We start from the raw sequence: 26616 nt of genomic DNA on the forward strand, positions 1-26616 counted from the left end.
CATGTACTTTTCTTACTAAGAGTGCCCAAAAGCAGTTTATCTCACTACATAGTCTGAATTAAAAATTTGCCATGTGTTAGAACAATTTTTGTTGGTTTACCTAATTATTTAGGTACTGGAGATTGAACCTAGGGACACTAAACTAAATCCCAAGTCCTGCCTCCTTGTTTAAAAGATGTTTGAGATAGGGTCTCACTAAGTTGCTAAGGCTAGGCTCAAATTTGTGATCCTTCTGCCTTAGGCTTCCGAGTAGCTGTACACACATGCATCATCATGCTTGACTTTTTAAGTAAACTTAATGCAGGAATTTCAAACATAAATGTGGACAGCATAGTATAATAAACCACTATGTACCTATGACCCATTTTTTTTTCTGTTGTGGTAAAGTGCACATAACAAAATTATTTGGAGGGCTGGGGATGTGGCTCAAGCGGTAGCACGCTCACCTGGCATGCGTGCGGCCCGGGTTCGATCCTCAGCACCACATACCAACAAAGATGTTGTGTCCGCCGAGAACTAAAAAATAAATATTAAAAATTCTCTCTCTCTCTCTCACTCTCTCTCCTCTCTCACTTCTCTCTCACTCTCTCTTTAAAAAAAATTATTTGGAAACAAATTCCACACTTAATTTCATCTATAAAGAAATTAATGGGCTGGGGATGTGGCTCAGGTGGTAGCGCACTCATCTGGCATGCGTGAGGCACTGGGTTCGTTCCTCAGCATCACATAAAAACAAAATAAAGATACTGTGCCCACCTAAAACCAAAGAAAAAAGACCTCCACTCTATACTTAATTTCCTACTCTGCGATCTCAAAGTACTTCATGCACAATGCTACCAGTGCTTCAGTTCTGAAGAACTGAAGCTTAAATGTGAATAATACACCTTCTTGTATGCTAATAAAATGGCTCAAATTAGAATCTTAAAAAAAATTAACGTTAGTAGTTCTTAAGGATAGGGATTCTTTTTTTTTTAAACAGCCATATTTTAGATGCTTAGGCTATATCAATAAAACAATAAAATATAATCCCCAAAATAGCCACAGTATCATCATCACTGATTTTTTTTCTATTATCAGATAATACTCAGTGTTTGTATTTTCTTGATTTCCCTTGTCTGTTTCACATACTGGGGATTGAACCCAAAACCTTGTACATGTTAAGCAAATGCTCTACCATCCTTTTTTCTTTTCTTCCCCCCCCCCCCTTTTCTTTTATAAGAACGTTGGAGGCTGGGCTTGTAGCTCAGTGGGAGAGCACTTGCCTAGTACCTGTGAGGCATTGGGTTTGACCCTCAACACACATAAAAATAAAACAAAAAAATTTTTAAACTATTCTTTAAAAATAAAGAATGTCTTATAGAATTTCTCTAGGGTATACTTTTTTCCCTTTATTTTCCAGCAGTAGGGACTGAACCCGGGACTTCATGCATGCCAGGCAAATGCTCTGCTGGTATATGTTCATATCCTTATATTTTGCTAGTTACACTCCCTCTCCTACCCCATCTCTCTACCCCTCTCCCCCCTTCTCTTCCTATCCCCTTCTCCCTCCCTTACCCCCTCTTTCTTCTCCCTCTCTCCCCCTCCCGTGGCCTCCCCATGCTGAGGATTGAACCCAGGGCCTTGTGCATGAGGCAAACACTCTACCTGAACTATATCCCCATCTCTCTTTCTATTTATAATCTGCATTTATAAATTTTAATAGACTGCTGGAACATTCCTCTTCCTCAGCAACCCCTTCATCGGACATTCTCCACCCATTTTAAATGCCTTGCTAAATGGTTTCTTGAGTGTAGTTTAATGTGATTGTTATCCTCCTGTATTTCATGCAAATTGGTACCTTGATCAAGAATCTTGATCAAATTTGATTTTGCTCTCAGAATATCACAGAGAGGGAACTAAAACTAGCTGCTGGTGTCATTGACTTAGATTGTGCCTTTTACGTATTGCCTTCTTTTCTGTTTATTAGAGGCTTACCCTCGTCTCCATTGTCCTGAGGTACAACTCGTGTGAAATGCATGCTAAATGGTTGTTGCTAGCCTTTATTACCAGTTTTTGTTTTTAATGGTATGTTGGGGATGGAAATGTAGTTTAGTGGTAGAACACTTGCCTAGCATACACAAAGGCCCTGGGTTCTATATCCTGTACTCCAAAAGAAAGAAAAAAGTGACCTTTCTTTTTTTTATTCTGAGTATTTAAAAATGTGTGATTATTTTTCATGTTGAGTTTGGCCTCTCTGAGTTATCTCCCAAGTTCTTTTGTTTCAGCTCTGGTACTTTTCAGTAGTGTCCCTGCTTAGTAATATGACAAGGTGTTCCAGGCTTTTCTGTAATACCACTGCAAAGACCTGGAGTCAGCATGTTTTACAGTTCCCTGGATTCCTTTATGAGGAAATGATATTTTGTGTACCACTGGCTAGGCACAAGAAGCTTAGTGGCTTGCTGGTTTCAACTTTTGTATTGGGTAAATCTAAGGTACATGTGCTCTCTAGCCCTTTTTGAGAAAAAGTACATTGAGTTTGTGCTGAAGCTTTCCATTTAATTTCAGTCAATGTAGTTTATATTTCTTCAGTCTCATCAGTCTCTCGTTTCTTTAGTGTGAAATCTTGGATGTCTGTGACACTAATATAATCACTGATTAAATCTATTCCATAATTGCACACAAAAATATCAGAATAACAGTATCAATAGCAATATAATGCTGAAAACAATTGAAGAGTGTTGATTATCTTGCCATATTTTGTGCCTATGATTTCTGAGGTACATACATACAATCAGCTGTTTATTTTATTATGGGCTAAATTCACTTAGCAATTCTTTGTTACATATCAAATTAGATATACCTTTAGTTTCCTTTTTCTTGTAACTTATACAGATTAATTTTTGTTTTAAATCTAAGCATATGTGGGCTGGCTGAGGTTGTGGCTCAGTGGTAGAGCGCTCACCTAGCATGCCATGAGACCCTGGGTTCGATCCTCAGCACCACATAAAAACAAAATAATGTGTCTACCTAAAACTAAAAAAATACATAAATAAATATTTTTTAAAAATCTGAGCACAGGGGCTGGGGATGTGGCTCAAGCAGTAGTGCGCTCGCCTGGCATTCATGCGGCCCGGGTTTGATCCTCAGCTCCACATACAAACAAATGTTGTGTCCGGCGAAATCTAAAAAATAAATATTAAAAAATTCTTTCTCTCCCTCTCCCTCCTTCCCTCCCCCTCTCCCCCCCTCTTTAAAAAAAATAGATTTTATTAAAAAAAATCTGAGCACATAAACACAGTATGTTAAATAAATACTAATATTTGTATATCCAAGTGTCATATGCCCATCTTACAATAGCCTTACTACATAAACTTTTCTCCTCCTCACCTTTTCTTTTTCTCCCTTAATAGTATATTTTTGGAAATCACTCCAAAATAGTATTTAGAGAAGTACCTAAGTTTCATAGTTGATGAATATCATGTGGATACACCATGATTGATGGACTGTTGAATTGTTCCTGTATTTGTGTTGTGTTTTAGAGGAGGATTTATTTTCTCTTTTTTTTTTCTTCTTTTTTTTAATATTTAAAGTTTTTTGGTTATAAGTAATTTGCTGAGGATTGAACGCAGTGCCTTGCACATTCTAGGCGAGTACTCTACCACTGAGCCCTAACCCAAGGAGAATTTATCTTCATTTCCCATTCTGTTTATGATTACTGTTCTTAAATAGCTGTGTGCATTTTTTCTTCCAGTTTTTTAAAGGTATAATTGACATTGTATACATTTTTCAGGTACAATTTTATGTCATAATAAGCATATGCATTATGAAATTAATAAATCAGTCTAATAACATCTGCCTTGTGTACTTATTTTTTGTGGTGAGACCATTAAATTTAATTTATGATTTTATAAAAATAATTTTATTTTTTTTTAACGTATGGGGGTTTCCTTTGTTTTTATTTTGAGTTTTTGTTTGGTTTTTATGCTGGGGATCAAACCCAGGGTCTCACACATGCTAGGCAAGTTCTTTATCACAGAGCTACACCCCAAGGCTTATTTTTAACTTGTAAGGGCCTTTTTCAAACTGTTTTCCATAATGGCTCTACTAATTTAGGTTTCCACCAATAGTGTTCAATAGTTCTTTCTCTACATCCACTTCAACACTGGTCTTATTGAGAACAGCCATTTTAACAGGTATATGGGGTTATATTGTGATTTTAATTTTCATTTCTCTGATCATTAGTGATTTTGAGCATTTTTTTCCTAGATGTTAATTATGTATATATTGTCATGGTAGGATTGAACATGGTTTCTCTAGCATGATAGTCAAGTGCTCCACCACTGAGATATATCCTCAGCCTTTATAAAGTCTTGAAATGTTCTAGACAGTTGACTAGACTGATCTTAAACTTGAAATCCTCCTGCGTTAACCTCTGTAGTTGCTGGGATTACAGGTGTACACCAGTGTACCTAGCCATATGTGTTATTTAATTTCATCTTAAAAGCTAGGTTTAGCATCTGTTTCATATGTTTGCCTTTCATTTTTGTTAATTCTGCTCATTTCTAACCCTTAGTAGAGTTTTTGAGCTTTTTCATGCCTATTTTTTACAATTTATATATTATTAGAGATATTAGCACTCTTTGTGTGATAAGTTGTAATTAGTTTCACCATTCAGACTTTTCTATTTTTTAACCTTGTTTATTCTATTTTTTCCTGTGTGCAGATTTCTTGTTAATAAAGCTGTCAGTTTTCTTTTCTTCTACTGACTCTACAGTAAACAGAAATAGTGTAGTCATATAATATGTGTTAAATGTAAATTTAATATACTATGTTAAAATATGCACTTGAGTTTTATTATATGCACTTGAGTTTTATTATAATGTGCTCCTTTTGCTTCTAGGCAAGGATAAAAGCCATCAATACTTTTTTTGCTAAGAATGGTTATCGATTAATGGATTCTAGTATGTATAGTCAACCAATTCAAACTCAAGCACAGTATGCCTCACCAGTCTTTATGCAGCCTGTATATAATCCTCATCAACAGTACTCAGTCTATAGTATTGTGCCTCAGTCTTGGTCTCCAAGTCCTGCACCTTACTTTGAAACGCCACTGGTAAGTGAGATACTTATAGCACAATAAAACAAAAATTACAGGATTTTTAATCCATCCTGAAAATTGAAGAAATAGGCTGGAGTAGTTAATTTATGTTGCTATTTATTACTTTGTAGCTTATAAGTCCTTACAGGGTTTTAAATGGTTTTAGTGTTATGAAACTTTGTCAGAGAATAATATTCCTTATTAAGTAATGAACTAACAATTATTCATAAGTCAAGTGGTATGTGATGTGAATATTGCAAAAGTAAAGAAATAAAATATTTGGCTTAAAAGGAGGCTAAGCTCAATAAGGTTTCTGTGACCCTAATCCCATTTTTTGTCTTTACCATTGATATTGTTTAAACATTAAAATTTTCTTCTAGGCTCCCTTTCCCAATGGAAGTTTTGTGAATGGCTTTAATTCACCAGGATCTTATAAAACAAATGCTGCTGCTATGAATGTTGGTCGACCATTCCAAAAAAATCGGTAAGATAACAATCATAGCTGAAATTTATTTTAAACAATTCCTAATTGTTCTTAATAAATTACTGCTGTTAATAGCAATACTCATTGGCAGACACAATAAAAATGTTTGTATATTTATTAATACATATGAATGATTCAATCTAGAATTGTGCCTAAATGCCACTCAGTATAATAAATGGGTAACATTTTGAAAAATCTTTGGGGTTAGAAATGTGAAATGTTGTGATACGTATTATTTCAGATTCTGAAGAATTAATTTTGGGGGCTGGGGATGTGGCTCAAGCGGTAGCACGCCTCAGCACCACATACAAACAAAGATGTTGTGTCCGCCGAGAACTAAGAAAAAATAAATAAATATTAAAATTCTCTCTCTCTCTCTTCTCCTCTCTCTCTCTCTCTCTCTCTCTCTCTCTCTCTCTATCCCCCTCTCTCTCTCTCTCTCTTTAAAAAAAAATTAATTTTGCACTAGGACTTGTGGCACATATTTGTAATCCCAGCTACTTGAGAGATTGGAGATTAGAGATGGGGGTAGGGGGATCTAAAGTTGGACACCAGCCTCAGCCACCTAGGAGACTCTATCTCAAAAATAAAAAGGACTGGGGACGTAGGTCTCAGGGGTAGAGCACCCCTGGGTTCAGTATCCCCCAAACACACACACACACACAAATAGCTTTTAAATCTCAGACTATATTCCTAAAGCCTCACTTTTTTTGTGGTGAGGAGAGGGTGCAAAGTATACTGGGGATTGAACACAGGGACACTCAACCACTGAGCCACAGCCCTATATTTTTGTTGTTGTAGATGGACAGCATGCCTTTATTTTTCTCTTTTCCTTTTTTTTCCTTAAGATGTTAACAGACCTTTATTTTATTCATTTGTTTATATGCAGTGCTAAGCATTGAACCCAGGGCCTCACACATGCTAGGCAAGTGCTCTGCTACTGAGCTACAGGCCCAGCACCACAATCCTATTTTGTATTTTATTTAGAGGTGGGTTCTCACTAAATTGCTTAGTGCGTTGTTGTTGCTGAGGCTGCCTTTGAATTTGTGAAACTCCTACCTCAGCCTCCTAAGTCACTGGGATTATAGGCATGTGCCTCTACACCCAGCAAGCCTTACATTTTTATCTTAATTTTTATAGCACTGACGATAGGTACACCTGTTTTGTAGATAATAAATTATTAGGGATCCTGTTTACTATTTTACAGAAGATTGGTAAGTATATTAAGTATTTTTCTTTATATAGATGTTAAGTGATAATATTTTGTATGTTACTATGGCTTTTGATAGTGAATAATGAGCAAAGAATAAAAGATGGTTTAGAATTAATTACTAGTTTTGCCCTTTTGGTGTGTGTTTGTAGTGGGGGCTACTGGGGATTGAACTCAGTGGTACTTAACCACTGAGCCACAACCCCAGCCCACTAATGATTTCTTTTCATTGATTTTTCAGTCTCTTGCCGGATCCGATTCCCCCACTTGATTCTTCTTTGGCAAGGTGACCACATAGTATATTTCCAAGATGTCGTCTAATAATTCAGTCCTTTTTTGTGTGATTTTTCTGAAGTGTGCTTTATTAGAGAAAGTAGTGTTATAGTATAAAATATGTCTGTCTCAGTGTATTCTGGAAGCATTCATTCTGGCTCCCCTTTAATGGTCACAATTTTTGGATGCCCTTTGATGCTGTTAAAGCATTTGAATGGGTTTCCTGCTTAACACAAAATAGAAATGACAGTTTTCATGCTGCTTTAAAGTAACATAATTTAAAAAAAAAATTCTATGAAAGCTTTTTTGGTGATATGAAAGTGGTGTATTATTTTGTTTCTGCATTCAGTGTTTTTGATGATGATTATGAGGATTTTGGTACCAGGGATTAAACCCAGAGGACTCCTACCACTGAGCAATATCCCCAGCCCTTTAAATTTTTATTTTAAAAGAGTGTCTCACTAAGTTATTGAGGCAGACCTTGAACTTGTGATCCTACTGCCTCAATGCTGAGCCACTGGGATTACAGATGGGGACCACCATACTGTCCATGGCCTTGTACATGCTAGGCAAATGGTCTCCCACTAAGCTACATCCCAGTCCTAAAGGTAATTTTTAAATGCTAAAAAATGTGAATAAACACATTTTTATTCAAGTTTCAAATGGCATATTTTTGTATATTAATAATGAAGGATACTTCCAGGTAGAGTCATGCAGAACTATGGTCCCAACTACCCGGGAGGCTGAGGCAGGAGTATCACTTGACCCCAGGAGTTCAAGGCCAGCATAGACAACATAGCAAGACTCTAGCTCAGGAAAAAGAATAATGTAAGGTAATTTACAAGTAGTACATTGTTTGTAGATCACACTTTGTTTAGTAATTATAGCAATTACCTACAAAATTTCAGTGTTGTTAAGATATAGGAATAGAAGTATACATATTGCCCTGTAGTCACCATCCTGTTGTTTGGAAAAGATTGATTTCCAAGAACACACAGATCTTTGTTATGATGTAATTTTAAAATAGCTGGGCATGTGGCCCAGTGGTTAAGCGCCCCTAGGTTCAATTCCTGGTACCAAAAAATAATAATATTTCCATTGGAGGCTGGGGTTGAGACTAAGTGGTGGAGCACTTGCCTATCATGTTTGAGACACAGGGTTTGATTCGTAGTACCACATACAAATAAATAAAGGTATTGTGTCCATCTACAACTAAAACTATTTTTTGAAAAATATTTCCAATAGAATAAATCACAATTGCTGGGTGTGGTAGCACACACCTGTAATCCTAATACTCCTGAAGCTGAGGCAGAAGGATCACAAGTTCAAGGGCAAGCCTTAGCCTCTTAGTGAGGTCGTAAGCAACTAAGCAAGATCCAGTCTCAAACAAAAAGGGCAGGGGATGTGGCTCATTGATTGAGTGCCCCTGGGTTCCATCCTCAGTACTGCAAAAAGAAAAAGAAATCAATACAATTTCTAAATTCTCTCTTGAGAAGATAACAAATTGGTCATGATTAGAGGTAGTAGATCTGTTTTGTTTTGTTTTGTTTTGTTTTAAAGTATGTGTTGATTCCCCATATAGTTCTTTGAAGGTGTCACTTCTGCTTTAAACACTTTAAGTAGAACAGGTATTTGTTATTAGGTAGACTAAAAGCTATTTTTAACTGAGCGGGCTGGTGCTGATCTTTTCAGATGCTCATGTTACAAATAAATAAAGGTGGGTGTCCTGTCTTACACCTGTAATCCCAACAGCTCAGGAGGCTGCAAAAGGAGGATTGTACATTCAAGGCCAGCCTCGGTGATGCCCTAAGCAACCTTGTCTCAAAATAAAGAATTAAAAAGTTTAGGGATGTGGCTCAGTGGTGAAGCATCTTGGGCGTTCAATCCCTGGTTCCTTAAAAATAAATACGGGACTGGGTATTGAAGTTGGTGATAAAGAACTTGGCCCCAGGGCTGGAGATGTGGCTCAAGCAATAGCGTGCGGCCTGGGTTCGATCCTCAGCACCACATACAAATAAAGATGTTGTGTCCGCCGAAAACTAAATTCTCTCTCTCTCTCAAAAAAAAAAAAAAAGAGCTTGGCCTGGCATGTGTGAGGCCTTGGATTTGATCTCTGGCACTGCCAATATAGTTAGTTAATTCTTTTAAAATATTTATTTATTTATTTATTTATGCATTACAATTCTTAATACACCTTTATACTACAATTTATCATATCTCTGTATGTAAGGTATGTTGATACCAAATTCACATCTTCATACATGTATTTTGTATAATGATGAGGATCTCCTTTCACCATCCATGCTATTCCCCTTCTCCCTCCCTTTCCCTCCCACCCCTATTCCCTATCTACAGATAATCTTCCTCCCTTGCTCTCCCTCCCAACCCCATTTTGAGTCACCTCCCTTATATCAGAGAAGACATTTGGCATTTGTTTTTTGGGGGATTGGCTAACTTCTTTAGCATAATCTTCTCTAATTCCATCCATTCCCTGCAAATGCCATGATCTTATTCTTTTTTATTGCTGAGAAATATTGCATTGTGTATAAATGACACTTTTTTTTTTTAATCTATTCATCCACTGAGGGACATCTAGGTTGGCTCTACCAACCTAGATGTGAATTGTGTTGCTGTAACCATTGATGTGGCTGTGTCCCTGATATATGCTGTTTTTAGGTCCTTTGTTAATTTTTTAAAAAATGTGGTGGGTTCGTTGTTCTTCCTTTATTGTCCCCATTTTGTCTACTGTGCCTTATTGGTGAAAGGGATGACATTTACAATAAGAAAGCCAGGAAAGGTAGTCACCTTTATTAAAAAAAGAGATTCACCTATGGTTTTGAGCATATAGGCAAGTTTATTATTATTTTGCATGTTTTTCAAAACCACAGTATAGTTTTTTTCCATGTATTTGAGCAACAGTGGTTGTGGTTTGTTTTTAATTATAAAAATAATATGTGAGTACCTTTTTCATATTTCTGCAAACATTACAAATGAAACTAAGTTTTTTGACGTGACAGCTGTCAGGCTTTTGTACCTTTTTCCTTTAAATTAATGTTAGCAATCAAAGAGGAAGTAACTATTAGAGCCATTTTACAATTTTTGATATAACTTTGAGAATAGCCCAATGATGATCACTAGTCCTACTTAGAGAGAATAGGACTAACTTTCAAAAATCCAGGCATTTTTCTATCTTTCTGTCACTTCCCCTTTTCTTCTGGCTTTATCACTTCTTTCTTCATTCTCTTTTCTGTTGCCTGGATTGAGATCGCAAGTCCCTCTCAATGAAGGGTAAGATTATGAGATCTGAGGGCTGTTTAAACTAAATAATTTGTCCATTAGGCTTTATTGGTTTACAAGGTGAAAATTGGTGAATGATAGTTTCTGAACAGGTATGTAAATAATCTATCAAACTCTTGAGGTCATTTTCAGATATGCTAGATAATAAATATTTTGGAAAAAACTGATAGGTGACATACTGTAATTTTTATTGCTATTGAAGAACCTATTTTTGCCAGGTGTAGTGGCGCACACCTGTCATCCCAGCAGCTTAGGAACCTGAGGCAGGAGGATCACAAGTTGAAGGCCAGCCTCAACAACTTAGCAAGACCTTGTCTCAAAATAAAAAAATTAAAAGGGCTAAGGGTGTGGCTCCGTGGTTAAATACCCAGGTTTAAGCCCCAATTATACCCCTACCTCCCTACCCAATCTATTTTCACTGGATATGTTGAAGCACAACTATAATCCTAGCAACTTCAGGAGATTGTCATGACACATACCAGCCTGTTGGTTTTATTTCAAGTTCAAGGTTAAGCTCTACATCTTAGCAAGATGCTCATCAAAATAAATTCTCTGAAGTGCCATTGTACCTTGATTTTTTTATCTTAAATTTTAATAGTAATAGCCTAATTTGTCATGGTCTCTGGAGAATAAAATAGCTCTATGTGCCATTTAAATTAATGTTTAATTTTGGGGCTTATAAATGATTTTCAGTCCCTGTTCCAAGAGCTTAGGAAATTGGCAAAATGTTATTAATATTATCAGTTTGTATTTATGAAAACATATTATAAAAGATTGTAAGTCATGAGCCAATACAAATCTCACGCTTCCTTGTTATTCTTGTAGAGCCAAGATCCTCAGTTGCTTAGGCTTACTTTAGGTGTTTGCCTTGTTGCATCTTTTCTCTGTTATGCTACCTTAGCTTAATCTATTTACAGATTTTTTTAGGAAGTTGGATGCTCCTAGTTTTCATCCAAGATAAAAGCTATTTTTGCAGAAGCAGGGTTGGGGGGGCAGTGCTTTTTAACATATTGTATACCTTAATTCATGACACATGCCAGACTGCTGGCTTTATTTCTCTGTAGTTTTCTGTTCCACATTTGGATCTTTGAGCAACTGATTGCATATTTGGTGAAGGCTGAGATTTTAGTGTATCTACTGTTTCTCACCCTATTCATTGTCATTCCCATAAAGAGACTTTTCAAGCTTCTTTACTAATTTTCTCCTATGAAAATTTAATATTACAGATTATAGTATATCTGTGTAATGTATGTGTAAGCCTTACACATAAAATGAGTGCGAATTTTTTTGTTCCCCCACCACAACCACCACCAATTTTTACTTTCATTGGTGGTTTTCCCCTTATTGAGAGTTCATGGCACAGATGTTAAGTTTTTAACCTGGCTGATATAGGTATATCAAGACAATAGTTTTTTTTTTTTTTTCTTCTTCTTCTTCTTTTCCAAAGAACTTTGGATTTTCTCCCAAATGTCTCCTTGAACAAATTTCTTTAACAGAAATCCTTTTGCCTTTTGAAAATATTATATGTAAGACATAAAACAGGTAACCTTTTCACTATATGACAACCAGAGTACAAAGAAAGGTTTTTTTCTGTCTTGATACATCTTTTGATGTATATGATCTTATTTCTTATAGTGTGAAGCCTCATTTTAGGTCATCCAGTGGTTCAGAACATTCAACAGAGGGCTCTGTGTCATTGGGGGATGGACCATTGAACAGATCTAGTTCAAGGAACTTTCCACCCGAACGGCATAACCCTACAGTAATAGGGCATCAGGAGCAAACTCACCTTCCCAAGGAGACTCCTGTTTTACAGATGGAACAGAATGGGGACTATGGTAGGGGCAGGTAAGAAAATATGGGTGTATGAAAATTCTTTGATCATAACACAATCATTCTGTGTATTCAAAGACCATGACTAATGATTGATGTTGTTGGTTTAACAATTATTTGCATTTGGTTATGGAAATAAACAGTTTATCATCGGTTAATAATTTTTATTTTTTAGATTTTTGTTGTTGTTTCTGTTGTTAGAGTATTGGGAATCTAACACAGGGCTTCATGCTTGGCAAGTATCAGCCACTGTAATGGCTAACCTCAGTGGGTGTTTACTGGTTTTGTTTTTGTTGTTAATGTATTTAGATGTAGGTGGACATGATACCTTGATTTGCTTATTTTTTATGTGGTGCTGAAGATCAAGCCTAGTGCTTCACATGTGCTCAGAATGCACTCTACCACTGAGCCACAACCCCAACCTCCCAGTAGTTTTTTAAAAATAATTAAGAAATATAGAGTATCCATATAGAATAGCTATGATCAGAATTTGGGGGTGGGGTACTGGGAATTGAACTTGGGGGGGTACTCAACCACTGAACCACATCCCCAGTCCTATTTTGTATTTTATTTAGAAACAGGGTCTCACTGAGTTGCTTGACTCTTCACCATTGCTCAGGCTGGCTTTGAACTTGAAATTCTCCTGACTCAGCCTCCTGAGCCACTGGTATTACAGGCATGTGCCACCACACCCAGCCACTATGATCAGAAATTTATATTTTGAAGTTCTTTATAGTTGGCCAAGGAGAAGGCAGCTTAGAAAAATAGGCTATCCATCTTTGTGCCTTAGGGTTTTAGTTATTCCAAGTATAAACTGTAGGAATGGGTTTTATAGTGCCTACCTTGCCTAAATTAAACTCTGATATGCTTCTGGTATGGAGAGAGCAAAAAAAAAAAAATAGTAAAAATGAACCAGCTAACTGGTGGTGGTGGTAATATGTAAGCTTTGGGGTATATAAGCTCAGATTGCTTTCAGAAGACTATGTCTTTTAATTTTGGTGGATTTAGAATAAGTTAAACTAGAAATCTCTCCATCTTTGTTAGATTGTGTATATTTGAAGAATCTTACAAGTTGTCCCCAATACCTTCTTTTTTGTTTTTAAAAGGAGAACTGTTTTCAGAGGTCGAAGACGACGAGAAGATGACAGAATCCCAGTGAGTGTTTTTAACCTTTAATTACATTTTTCTTTTTGTTTGTTTGTTTTGTTTTCTCTATTGTGATTTACTATGGCATTGACTTGTGGTCTGCCTTTTCATTGGTTTTAGTATTTAGTAAAGGAAAATAGAAGCTGGGTGAACCAACTCCATGAGAGGCTAAGACAGGGTTGCAAATTTGGGGAAGTGTTTGGGTTTTTTCTGTTGGTTTTTGTTTTAAATATTTTTTAGTTATAGATGGACACGATACCTTTATTTTGTTTATTTAGTTTTTTGTTTTTTGTTTTTTAAATGTGATGCTGGGGATCAAACCAAGTGCCTCATGTATGCGAGACAATCACTCTACCCTGAACCACAACCCCAGGCCTGTTTTTGGGTTTTGGTTTAGCTGGGCGCGGTGGGGGGGGTGGGTATTGGGAATGGAACCAGGGGCACTTAACCACTGAACCATATCCCCTGCCCTTTTTATATTTTAATTTGAAACAGGGCTTGCTGAGTTGCTAAAGCTTGCTTTGAACTTGTGATCTTTTTGCTTCAGCCTCCTGAGCTGCTAGGATTACAGGTATGTGCCATTGCACCGGCCTGGGTTGCAAGTTCAAGACCAGCCTCAGCAACTTACAGCTCGTCTCAAAAAAAATAAAAAAGGGCCGGATATAATGGCACACACCTGTAATCCCAGCAGCTAAGGAGGCTGTGGCAAGAGAATTACAAATTCAAATCCATCCTCAACAACTTAGCAAGACCCTGTCTAAAAAATAAAAAGGGTTAGGAATATAGCTCAGTAATAAAGGACCCCAGAGTTCAATCCCCAGTACCCACACCCCAAGAAAAGTGAATCGAGCTTGACTTTCATCCCAGAATATTCACCATCACCCGTCACAAACTCACTCTCAAGTCCACATGGTTACAGATTTTTTTTTAAAGTATTTATTTTTCAGTGGACACAACATCTTTATTTTTATGTGGTGCTGAGGATCGAACCCAGCGCCCTGCGCATGCCAGGCGAGCGCGCTACCACTTGAGCCACATCCCCAGCCCAGTTACAATTTTTTGATGTTCTCTTTTCAAAAAAATTATTTGAATACCTAATATAGTTTTAAAAATATGAAAATTTATTGCATTATTTATGGATATTTAAGTAGCTCCAGTCTTTTGATAATATGAAATTATCATTGCATTATTTATAATATAATTTCTCATAGGTATGATTATATCTGAAGGAGAATCCCTTGGAGTGGCTTTTCCGGATCACAATTCAATAATTGCTGCCAGATAACCTTCTGTAGGAGCTGTCATTTCGGGTTTTTTTTTTTTTCCTTCCATGAACAACAAAGTTTCTTTTATCTATAGCCTAATGCAGTATATGTTTGATTGTTTTTTATCAGAGAGGGGATAGTATTCTTTTTTTTTTTAATGTCCCTGAAGACACGTCCACTGAGCCACATCCCTAGCCTTCCTTCATTCCTTTTTTTTTAATATTTATTTTTTAGTTGTAGTTAGATACAATACCTTTATTTTATTTAATTTTTCTAATGGGGTAATTATCTGCCTATTGCTGATTCTTTTATGTATCATGTTTGAATTTTGTCCAGTTTCAATTACTCATTTTTATTTCCATTATTTGTTCTTAGTGAATTTTGCATTGTCTCTAATCTAGAGGCAAAAAGAGTTGAGGAATAACAGTGCATGGAGATTGGGTTGGGGATGTGGCTCAGTGGTAGTGTCTTTTTGGCATGCCAACACTGCCAAAAATGAGAATTAAAAAAAGCATGGAGGCCTCAAGGATCCCCCACCCCAGATTTATAGATGTATCATAAATGTGTAATACAGTGCTTATTTTACATGTATGTTTTACAGTGAAAAGGAGTAATATTCAAAGAAGAAAATTATTGCATTAAAACACCAAGAAGAGTCTTTTAAGTGGCCTTCAACATTTGAGGAAGAGAGAGATTAGATCTCTTTAACATGTTGAGAATGTCTGGATTAAGGACTAACCCTTGGGGTGAAGGAAAAGATGATAAACACACCTTGTAGTATAAGAGGAGAGGTCTTAGCTAGAGGTCCTAAAATTTTAATATTTGTAAACTTTCACATAGTAATTGAAATAATAAGAGTAGATAAAATTGTCACAAGTTACCCTGTGAACAGTAATAAAAGAAGTCCAAACATGAAACTTTAGGGAATGTGGTAGTGACTTTTGGACTAAAATTATCCAAGTGAAATCTGAATGTAAAAAGAGCCTGGGCTGAAACTTATTTAAAATGTACAATTCAGTTGTGCTGCCATGGCCACCAAAAGGGAAAAGGATTGTTTTAAGTCTTTTCTGCTTGCCAGGCTGCAAGCCCATAAACAACTTATCACTAGGCTGTCTCAAAAAGGGCTGTGGGTATGGCTAAGTGGTTAAGTGCCAATCCCAAGTCAAAGAAAAAAAAGGAGAGATACAGCTGTTCACATATCGGTGTATCTGAACCCATGAATAATGGATAACCCATGGAAAATGTGGAAGTAAAAAGAATAGAAACCAAAATTTAACAAATCAGAAATGAGAAAAGCGCATGTGGTTTTCAGATCTGAGAAGAAACAAAGAGAAGACCACTAAAGCTAAAAAAAAATAAAATAAAAATAACAAACTCCCAGAGTGAGGGTTTTAGCTCAGTGGTAGAACACTTGCTGAACATGTTTGAAGGCCTTCATTTGATCATCAGCATTGCCAAAAAAAAAGAAAGTACATTCCCAAAAGAAAGAAGGGCAATCATGCCACATGCTATATAATGAAGTCAGTAAAAATAGTCTGACTTCCAGATTTTTGTGGTGAAAGGCATTGACATCTTGTGCAGTTTTAGTGGAATGTTGAGTTCAGGGTCAAGGGAAGAGGGGATGAGATAGAATGAGGAAGAGTCTATGCTATCTTCCTGTCTTAGCCTTAGAAGTTTCTGGGATTACCAGCATGCACCAGCATTCCTGGCTGTTCTCCATTAGGATAGAGTAAAACTGATGGTATGGTAGGATTAGGGTTTTTGTTTTTATTTTTATTTAATAGAATGGGGAATTGCAAACAGAAACTGAAGAACAGTAGATATTGGTTCAGAATTTTAAGGAGTGTGGCAGTTTGCAAAAGGAACAGAAGAGAGAGCTATCTAAAGATAAATAGGCAGGCTGGGATTGTGGCTCAAGTGGTACAGCACAAATATTAGAGAATTCAATAGGCATATGACCTGTTTGATTTGTGTCTTTTAGAGACCCCATCCTTCAACAGCTGAAACAAAGGCTCCAACACCAAAGTTTGACTTACTAGCTTCAAATTTTCCTCCATTACCTGGAAGTTCATCAAGAATGCCAGGTGAACTTGTTTTGGAGAATAGAATGTCTGATGTTGTCAAAGGTGTCTACAAAGAAAAGGTAATCACTGAAGAATCAATGTGATTCTCTCACTTTCTGGAACTGTGTTTTATGGGCATTGTTTTCAGGGCTATTATTTTAAATTTTATTTATACTTAGTATTTCTATCATAGTTTTAACTTGTGGAGTTTTCAGCATACCTTATTTTAAAGGACTTATAATAAAGCTGTATTATACAAGGTCAATAAAATGTTCTTTGACTTTTACATGTCTTTAAAGTCAATCAGCTTAATAAGTCGAAAGCTGTATTTCAACCTTATAATTAACTTGATAAACTTAGCCTTTGAAATAGTGGAGAGTAGATATCAGCAAGTTATAATACTACATCCTACAATATTTTTGAGTGCAGACCTCTTCATATTTCTTTAAAAAGTAAGATTTTAGACATTGTTAGATTTACATTCTAGAGCTAAAGAAATATATATATAGCTCTCTTAAATAAACACATAAAAATTTTTCCCATCTTCCCAGTATATTGGGCTTCATCATTTATGAGATATCATCAATTATAAGGTGCCCATTATTTCAGTATCTCTAAGTAAAAAGCATCACCAGTAGACTAAAACATGCTGTTATTTGTAAGCCACGTCTCAGTATTCCTTTTTTTTTAAAATATATTTTAGGGGTTTTTTGTTGTTGTTTTTGTTTTAAGGTGGACACAATATCTTTTATTTTATTTTTATGTCGTGCTGAGGATTGAACCCAATGCCTCATGCTTGCTAGGCGAGCACTCTGCCACTTGAGCCACAACCCCAGCCCCACTTTTTTTTTTTTTTTTTTTTAATAAATGATAGATTAGGGCTTGAGTTGCAATTCAATGGTAGACTCACCTAGCACGTGCAAGGCCCTGGGTTTGATCTTCAGCACCACATAAAAGTAAATAAATAGGTATTATGTCCAACTACCAGTAAAAAATAATAAATATTTCTTTAAAAATTTTTTTTTTAGTTGTTGATAGACCTTTATTTTTATTTATTTATATGTAGTGCTGAGAATCAAAACCAGTGCCTCACACTTCCCAGGCAAGTGCACAATTGCTGAGCCATAGCCCCAACCCCAAATAAATATTTTTTTAAAAAAACATAAATGACAGAGTACACTGTAATTATTTCTTTTTCTTATACATTCTCAGTGGCCTGGTATATGGCTGTTTCTTGGACTTCCTTCACCATTATTATTTTTTAATTGTTTTATTTAACTACAGGACAGCAGTGGAAAGCATTACAATTCTTATTACACATATAGGACACAATTTTTCATATCTCTGTATTCCTTCACCATTTTGTTAAGTTTTCCTTAGTCTCATTTATTGGATCCCCTTCTTCCTCTTTTTATTTTCCTGTATTATGACTGGTCACATCTTCTAGAACTTCCTGAACAAGTGGTCATGAGGTATAAATTTCTAAGTCTTAGATTCTGTAAATGTTTTTCTGCTTTAATACTTGGTCTGTAGTTCATCTTTTGATAGTATTCTCTGTAAGAAATTGTTTTCCAGCTGGGCACGGTGGTGCACACCTGTGATCCCAGCGGCTTGGGAGGCCAAGGCAGGAGGATAGAGAGTTCAAAGCCAGCCTCAGCAATTTAGCGAGACACTAAACAACTCAGTGAGACCTTGTCTTTAATAAAATAGAAAATAAGGGTTAGGATGTGGCTCAGTCGTTCAATCCCTGGTATCACCACACACACACACACACACACACACACACACACACACACACAAATATTTTCCTTTTTCTACTGTCAGCCCTCATTTTAAAATATTTTGAAATATGGTCGTTATTTTATTAATTCTAAGATATACATTTTTTTCACGTTTTATCATCTTTAAAAATTAGACTGTCAGCCAGGCATGGTGGTACATGCCCATTTCTCAGCAGCTCAGGAGGCTGAGGCAGAATTGCAGGTTCAAAGAAAGCCAGCCTCAGCAACTTAAGAGGCCTGGGGTATCTCAGCAAGACCCTGTCTCTAAACAAAATGTAAAACAGGACTGGAGATATGGCTCAGTGGTAAAGTGCCCTGGCTTCAATCCCTAGTACCAAAAAAGTAATTGAATAAATCAGGCTGTTAATTAAAATGTAAAATGTATCATCGTTTAAGTGGCAGTGTTTTTCTGGGCACCATATAAAATAATGATTTGTTTTATAACTTCTCAGATTTGGTGAGAGAGACAGACAGATACGTTTTTAAAAAATAATAATGAAGTGTACTTACCCATGTACTCCCAACCTACAATTGTGGACTGTAAATGCCCTCAGTATCTTAGAAGCAACATGTGTATCCTCTTCCTGTTTGGGGTTCTCCTTCCCCCCTCTTCTGCTTAGATATAACTTTGTGATAATTTTCTTTTCTAGTTTACCATTCTGGATTGGCAAACTTTTTCTGAAAAGGGGTAAATTGTAAATCTTTTAGGCTTTGTGTACTACTTCCTGGTTTTATGTATGTATGTATATATATTTCTGCAGCCCTTTATAACTTAAAAGAGGGGCCTACCAAAAGGTTACAGCTCTTAGTTTGCCATAAACAATATAATGTGCATTGTGCCCATTTGTAAATATCTAAATGAAATTATGTCTTCATTCTGCTGTTGATGGAAATTGTAGCTTTCTGTTTGCCAATATAAATAATGCTCTTAAAAATATTCAAATCTTTATATGAACAAGAACGTCTACGATGTATATATATATATAGAGAGAGAGAGAGAAATGAAGTTGCTGGGTCTTAGGGTGTGTTTTTGTTTTAAAGTTGAGAATCAAAAGTGTTTGGCATATTCTCAGAGTTTTGTCTTAAAAATTCATGTAAATTCTTTCACTTTAATGATTTCTTTTTATTCTTCAGTGTCTAGGTAAAAGCAGGTTCTTAAATTCAGATATAATCATATCTTGCTGAGAAAATCATCCAGCTTCCATAGGGTTTTTTTGTTGTTGTTGTTTTGTTTTTGTTTTTGTTTTTGTTTTTTTTACATTTTTAGTTGTAGATGGACATAATACTTTTATTTAAGTCTAGGGGCTCTGATTTCTGTAAATTTTACCTTTCTTTGAAGGTATTTAGAGCGTATTTTATTTTTCTCTGGTACTTCATGATAATGTGTCTTTGGTGTATGGCTCTTTTTCATTCATTGGTAGACTAGTATGGCATTAGATCTTATAGGTTGAACTTTATCTTGTTTTGGCTGCTATTATGATTTTTATTTTTGTTCTCAACTATGTTTTCTACGAAGTGTTCCTAAATATCCTCCTCTAAATCTATTATGTCTTTTATTTCATTCATCAGTTTTAAATTCTGGGCCTTGTTTTTGTTCCTGTTGGGTTTTTGTTTGTTTTAAATTGGTAGTCAGGCATGGTGTTACACACCTGTAATGCCAATAATTCAGGAAGCAGGCAGGAGGATGGCAATTTCCAGGCCCATCTCAGCAACTTAGCAAGACCCTGTCTCAAAGTTTAAAAGAGCTGGGGATATAGCTCAGTGATAAAGTGTTCAGGGTTCCATCCCCATTATTTATCAGAAATATATATATAAGGGGCTGGGGATGTGGCTCAAGCGGTAGCGCGCTCGCCTGGCATGCGTGCGGCCCGGGTTCGATCCTCAGCACCACATACCAACAAAGATGTTGTGTCCGCCGAGAACTAAAAAAAAAAATAAATATTTAAAAAAAGAAAAGAAAAGAAATATATATATATAAAATACACACACACATATTTATTTTGTGGTAAAATACCTACAATATAAAATTACTATCTTAGCAATTTCCAGTGTATATGTAGTGGTTAAGTACATGCACATTGTTGCATTGCCAGTCTCTAGAATTCATCAGATAAAAGTAAAACTGTATATCCATTGAGCTTCTTCCTGTTTCCTTCAACCCTTAACCCCTGGCAACTATATTTCCACTTTGTGTTTCTATTGACTTCTCTAGGTACCTCAAATAAATGAAATCATACATTATTTGTCTTTTTGTGACCTGGTTTATTTTACTTAGCAGAAAATCTTCACTTTGAAGCAATATAAGTACATCATTCCTTTTTGTTTTTGTTTGTTTGGTAATGGGGATTGAACTTAGGGATGCCTTTTCACTCTGCTATATCACTAGCCCTTTCTTAATTTTGAGACCGGGTCTCAGAGTTGAGCTGGTCTCAAACTTAAAATCCTCCTGACTCAACCTCCTGAGTCTTGAGATTAAAGGTATGTGCTTCCGTGTCAGGCACTTCATTCTTATTATTGCCAAACAATATTCTGTTTTTTAATATACCACATTTCCCCCCCTTCATCAGTTGATGCTACGGTGAATATAAAAATTTTTGTATTGGCTGGCATTGTGGCTAAGTGGTACAGCTCTTGCCTAGCATGTGTGAGGCACTGGATTCTATCCTCAGCACCACATAAAAATAAGTAAAATAAAGTTATTGTGTCCAACTACAACTAAAATATATATTTTTTTAAAAAAAATTGTGTAGACCTTTTTTTCCCCCTGTCTATATGAGATAATTTTATTTACATACACCTGATTTTATTTATCTTAGGTATGTATATAGAAGTGGAATTGCTGGGTCATATAATTATTTAATTTTTTGAGTAATTGCCAGATTGGTTTCTAAAGCTGCTTCATCTTTTTTACATTGCTACTTTCAATGTATGAGAGATCCAGTACCTCCATAGTCATCTCCAATATTTGTTGATTTCTGTCTTTTTTATTATAGCCATACTAGTAGGTATATAGAGGTTTCTCAGGTTTTGATTTTCATTTCCCTAATTGCTAATGATGTTGATCATCTTTTTCATGTGCTTATTGGCCATTTGTACATCTTATTTAGAAAAATGTCTAAATGTAATTTTGAATATCTGTTTATTTAAGGATAATGAAGACTTGAGAGTTAGTTGCCCAGTGCCTGTAGAAGATGAGCAAACAGACTGTACTTCTGCCCTGCAACTCAATATGAGTACAAGTCCTCCATGTACAGCTGAGCTTCCTGCATTAAGGTACAAGTTTTAGTATAAAAAATCTTTAGCATGACTTTTTCTTCTCATTGGTAGTTCAGTAGTTCTTGTTCTCTAAATCCAAACTCTTTTTTCCTTAGCACAACTCAGAAAGAAAAGGATCCAATAGAGGAATCCACTGTTCAGAAGGATGTTCTCAATCAGATGACTATACCAGTTTCTTCCCCAAGCACTGCAAAGACACCACGGGCAAATACTGCTTCACCAAGTAATAGTAACACAAATGCATCCGGAGCTGTGACCATACAGGTAACTTGGAAGAGTTTAGTTTTTGTTAGAAAAAAATTTAATAGATTATATATTTTTAAAAACAACTTTTTTTCACATGGTACTTTGTTAGAGAAAGAGTCATTTGGAAGTAGCTCAAAGTAAGACTGGCTACATCTGAAAGAAATTAAAGGAGTTAAATGTCACTATGAAGAAATGGAAAGTTTTAGTCATGTTGAAGAGTGAAGAATTTACTATTTAGTTTCTTTGGGTTTGTTCGTTCTTTTCCTTCTGCTCATAGCAGAAAAGCATCTCATCCAGATTTTGGTGTTTTGCCAGTTTTGGGCTATCATAAAGAAATTTGACCCTGTTAAAATTCATCTTGTTGTTTATGTGGCACTAATAAGTCTTTGAAAGCCATTAGGGACTATTCCGACTTGTATTTCAGTACCAGAATCAATTTCATAATTTTTTGTATCATTTTTTTAGTTGTTGATACATCTTTATTTATATATCTTTATTTATATGCAGTGCTGAGAATTGAACCCAGTGCCTCATACATGCCAGGCAAATGGGCTACTGCTGAGCCACAGCCCAAGCCCCCTCAATTTCATAATTTTATGATTGGGAAAATATGGGGTGGGGGACACAAAATTTACCTGTAATATTTTCACTGATACAACTAGTAGCATTTTATTTCAAGTTTATAATACTAATCACTTTGGGGGCTGGGGATGTGGCTCAAGTGGTAGCACGCTCGCCTGGCATGCATGCGGCCTGGGTTCGATTCTCAGCACCACATACCAACAAAGATGTTGTGCCCGCCGAAAACTAAAAAATAAAGATTAAAAAATTCTCTCTCTCTCTCTCTCTCTCTCTCTCTCTCTCTCTCTGTCTCTCACTCTCTCTTTAAAAAAAAAAAAATACTAATCACTTTAACGGCGTTAGTGTATATAAGAATATCTGTTGCCCTTACCTAGAAAGTAACTTATGTTTTTCTGTGGTTAAAATATCCTTTTTTGTACTTTATTAAAGAATGTGTATTGTAAGTTTTTTTTTTCCCCTTATCCCTTCAAAAGGAACCTCGAAAGTTAAGTTATGCCGAAGTGTGCCAGAAGCCCCCTAAAGAGCCAGTTCCAGTTCTTGTGCAGCCACTACGGGAACTTCGCTCCAATGTTGTGTCTCCCACCAAAAATGAAGAGACTGGAGCTCCTGAGAAGTCCATTGAGAAATCACATGAGAAGCCAGAAGCAAGGGCTAGTAAGGATTATTCTGGCTTCCGAGGCAATACCATTCCCAGGGGAGCATCTGGAAAAATCAGGGAACAGAGACGCCAGTTTAGCCATAGGGCTATACCTCAGGGAGTGACTCGACGTAATGGCAAAGAGCAATATGTGCCACCCAGATCACCAAAGTAAAATCAAAAAAACAAAACTATTCAAAAACTTTCTCTCTTCCCATTAAACTTGAGCCGTGGCTATATTGAACTGTTTTGGAGGGGGATGGGTAGCCAGGAAGGAAACAAAATATATCCTTAAATCATTATGGATTTTGGAATTGTGAGGAGTAGAATCCCAAAATTCATCTCTGAAGTGATTTTAAAATGCTGGAGACTTCCAATCAGTATAAATACATATATATATATATATATATATATATAAATATATATATACACATATATAAAATATAATTTTTCTATTTTTGTTTTTGATTTTAATTTACAAAGATTTTCTGCCTGGAATCAATTTTGAGTGTTCAGATTTAGCTTGAGAAATTAAAACAAAACAACAAAAAAAGAAAGCAGTATACATCCTTCAGTATAGGAGATGAGGGAGTAAGAAAATATTTTTTGAAGAAGCATTTCTGTAAAAATTAGAAATTACTTTTTTTAATCTATTTAATGTTTGGCTTGGAGAATGTCATCTCTGATTATATGGCCTTGTGTTGCAGAGCAGATCAGTGATTGGGGTGTCTGTGGTTGTGAGTGTGTGCAAGAGTGATTTAAGCCAAATCTGTTGTCATATTAGTAAATGATTTGAAAACTGAATGTAATACTTGAGTAGATTTTTATTCTAGTTTGAATTTAGTCTGTCTTTTCAACTTTATTAATATTTCATTCAACAGACTGTTAAGCTCTAATGTGACTACCAATCAGTTTGATACTCAAGGAAAGAATGGGGGCTACTCAAAAAAAATTCAGAAATTCATCTTGGACCTGAAATGATAGGTCAATGGATTTTAAAGGTTTAAACTGCCCTGTGATCTGTTGTCACCCCTCCCTTCACCTTTAAGATGGGAAACAGAACTTTTTTTGCTATTTCATTTGTTACTCTTTGTTTTTTGACTACCTACCCCCAAAAGTAAAATAACCAACCACCTACTGAATTGTATGTTTTTATTAATCCAGTCAAATCGTATAACAGTTATAAATTTGGGGATTTAACACTGAAGTATTTTATTCTGTTCACATACTCAGAATCTTAGGTCCCAGAAAGGTGTGGCAGACTGACCCTCCAGTAATATTTTGTTTATTGTTAAAGATTAAACAATTTAACTGACTTTTTAAAAGTGTTAAATAGTATAGAAAATTTTTTAAAGGCTTAATTTGGGGGGGACTTTTTTCTGTTTGCAGTGATATCACCTGGCTTCCTTCGTCTTAAAATTAAAAAAAAAAAAACAACCTATATATATATATATATATATATACAGTTTGGAATTCACTGAAACAGAAACAGCAAGTCAAGAGATTTTTATAAGGTGATAAAGATGGTTAATTAAAATTGATGCAGAATTTCTCAGTGAATAAAATTGTAGCTGTCATATATTAAATAGGCAAGTTTACATGCTGGTATTTAGAAAATGGCTAAAATATTAAAAACCATGTTGCATTAATCTGTTTTTTAAGTCATACCATGTTCAGAGTTCTATGTAGGGTGGGGTTTTATTTTTCTTCTTAGGGATAGTTTGTAACAGGAAGAACTTTCCCTTATGTTAGTGAGTTACATATGTACAAATTGAAACTGTAAATTGTGAACACTGGAAAGCACCATTGTGGCATAGAATAAACATCTTAGTAATATATTAAAGTGAATGTAAATGGAGGTTAAAAATGTTACTGTGAAACTCCTTTCAATTCTAAGTTAAGCTTTGGAGATTTGTATTAGTGGGTAACTGTTAAGAGCTTTGAAAACACTGCACATTTCTGTATAAGCCAGAATTATTATTTCTTTGTAATTTATTATTTAGCTTGGCAGTTGCTTTTGATTTGGTAGATTGATAACATGGTATAATATATTTACACAGTTTGAAACTTTTCTACACACTATTTTTAAAATCAACTTCTAAAAGAAACATACAATAAAATTTGCTGAAATTTGGGGGGAGTTTAGTCCTTTAAAAAAAAGTTTTATTAATCATTGGCTTACATCTATGATAAAAGTGCTTATTTTGGTTTACTTACATAATGCTGCAGTTGGTGGAAATGAAACAAAGTGTTAACCCCCTGTGAGTGCATTGGAATTAAAAGAATAAACATTTTGTAAAAATCACTTGGTAAGGATTATAAGCTTAATTATTGCACTTAAACATTACTCCTACTACTTTTTTTTTTTTTTTAATATCTGTCAAAGTTGTAGGCTTCTTTTATTCGTATGCTTATGTGACTTTTTAGTTCACCAACTCCAAAAAATCTAAAGGGTTATTTGTTTCTGGTACTCGGGATTGAACCCAAGCCTTGCACAAACTAGGCAAGCACTCTTATCACTGAGGTATGTTCCCTACCCCCTAAAGGTTATAATTGAACACAAGAAAGGAGTTCTTTTTAAAGGGAGCAATCATACTCTTGCTTTTTTTCCAAATGTAATCGAAAGTAAAAAATGTTAAAGACGTGACTTTTTTTTTAAGGCGACATGACCATTTTTTAATTTCTTTAAATATAGTGTTTTTTAGTTTAATTTGCCTTATTACATCTAATCATTGCCATTTGATGGCATGTATAGGGGAGAGTGGGTGTGTGTTTGCATATATATATATATGTGTGTGTAATATATATATTCACAGAATGTGTTTAGCATTTATTTAATTGCAACAGGTTTAATGTTTATATTACTTGATGCCAGTGAGTTGTGTGAAACTGTTGGCTTTTTTCCCAGCATTACTCTTAACTGATGAAGGTGGGTGTTTATTATACTTCAACTATTTATTGCTTCTGAACATAGAATGATTGAAATCTCAGTTTTTTTCCTCCTTTTCATCCTTTTGGCCTAACATTTCCTTGAACTGCTGGAGGCTGAAAGTAGATAAAATTATATTGAATGTATGATACGGTGATCAGCCACAGTTCTTAACTGCATAAAGAACAAAAGTCATACAAGTTGATCACTTTGTACTTCATGTAGAAGATACATAGAGACATTGCAAAACCTGCCTCCATTTTCTACCTGATAATTAGGACTTTCATAATATCTAGGAACTGTCTCCAATCTTGATCATCCTAGTTTTGCCAGATATAGACACTAGCATTTAAAATAATGGTCCAATCTAAATATTTTTCACCCTCATTTTGAAGGAACACTGATCTTTAATTGATAAGAAGTAGTTCTTGTCTCTTGTGATTAATTTGCAGGTGATCAATGACAAAAGAATTCTAATTTAGGGCTGGGGATGTGGCTCAAGCGGTAGCGCGCTTGC

The 26616-nt window shown here is 35.5% G+C and overlaps 1 protein-coding gene across 6 annotated transcripts in view; it reads left to right on the forward strand.

Annotated features, from left to right (window-relative positions):
- LARP4 (La ribonucleoprotein 4) overlaps positions 1-24607 on the forward strand; it is a gene marked incomplete at its 3' end in the record, with an annotated part of 67814 nt that extends 43207 nt beyond the window's left edge. For 2 of the 6 annotated variants that reach the window (XM_081309079.1, XM_081309080.1), the window contains exons 9-17: positions 4880-5092; positions 5458-5561; positions 7013-7057; positions 11977-12189; positions 13281-13329; positions 16567-16728; positions 21578-21702; positions 21801-21969; positions 23007-24607. In XM_081309079.1, the coding sequence (XP_081165205.1) occupies positions 4880-5092; positions 5458-5561; positions 7013-7057; positions 11977-12189; positions 13281-13329; positions 16567-16728; positions 21578-21702; positions 21801-21969; positions 23007-23345 (1419 nt within the window). Of the gene's footprint in view, positions 1-4879; positions 5093-5457; positions 5566-7012; positions 7058-11976; positions 12190-13280; positions 13330-16566; positions 16729-21577; positions 21703-21800; positions 21970-23006 lie in introns of those variants that run through there. The other 4 variants (XM_081309082.1, XM_081309081.1, XM_081309083.1 and 1 more) reach the window with 4 other exon arrangements.
- Positions 24608-26616: the final 2009 nt, after the last annotated feature.

The sequence above is a fragment of the Spermophilus citellus genome (genome assembly GCF_964194105.1).
Source record: "Spermophilus citellus genome assembly, chromosome: 10".
In the NCBI taxonomy this organism is placed as follows: domain Eukaryota; kingdom Metazoa; phylum Chordata; class Mammalia; order Rodentia; family Sciuridae; genus Spermophilus; species Spermophilus citellus.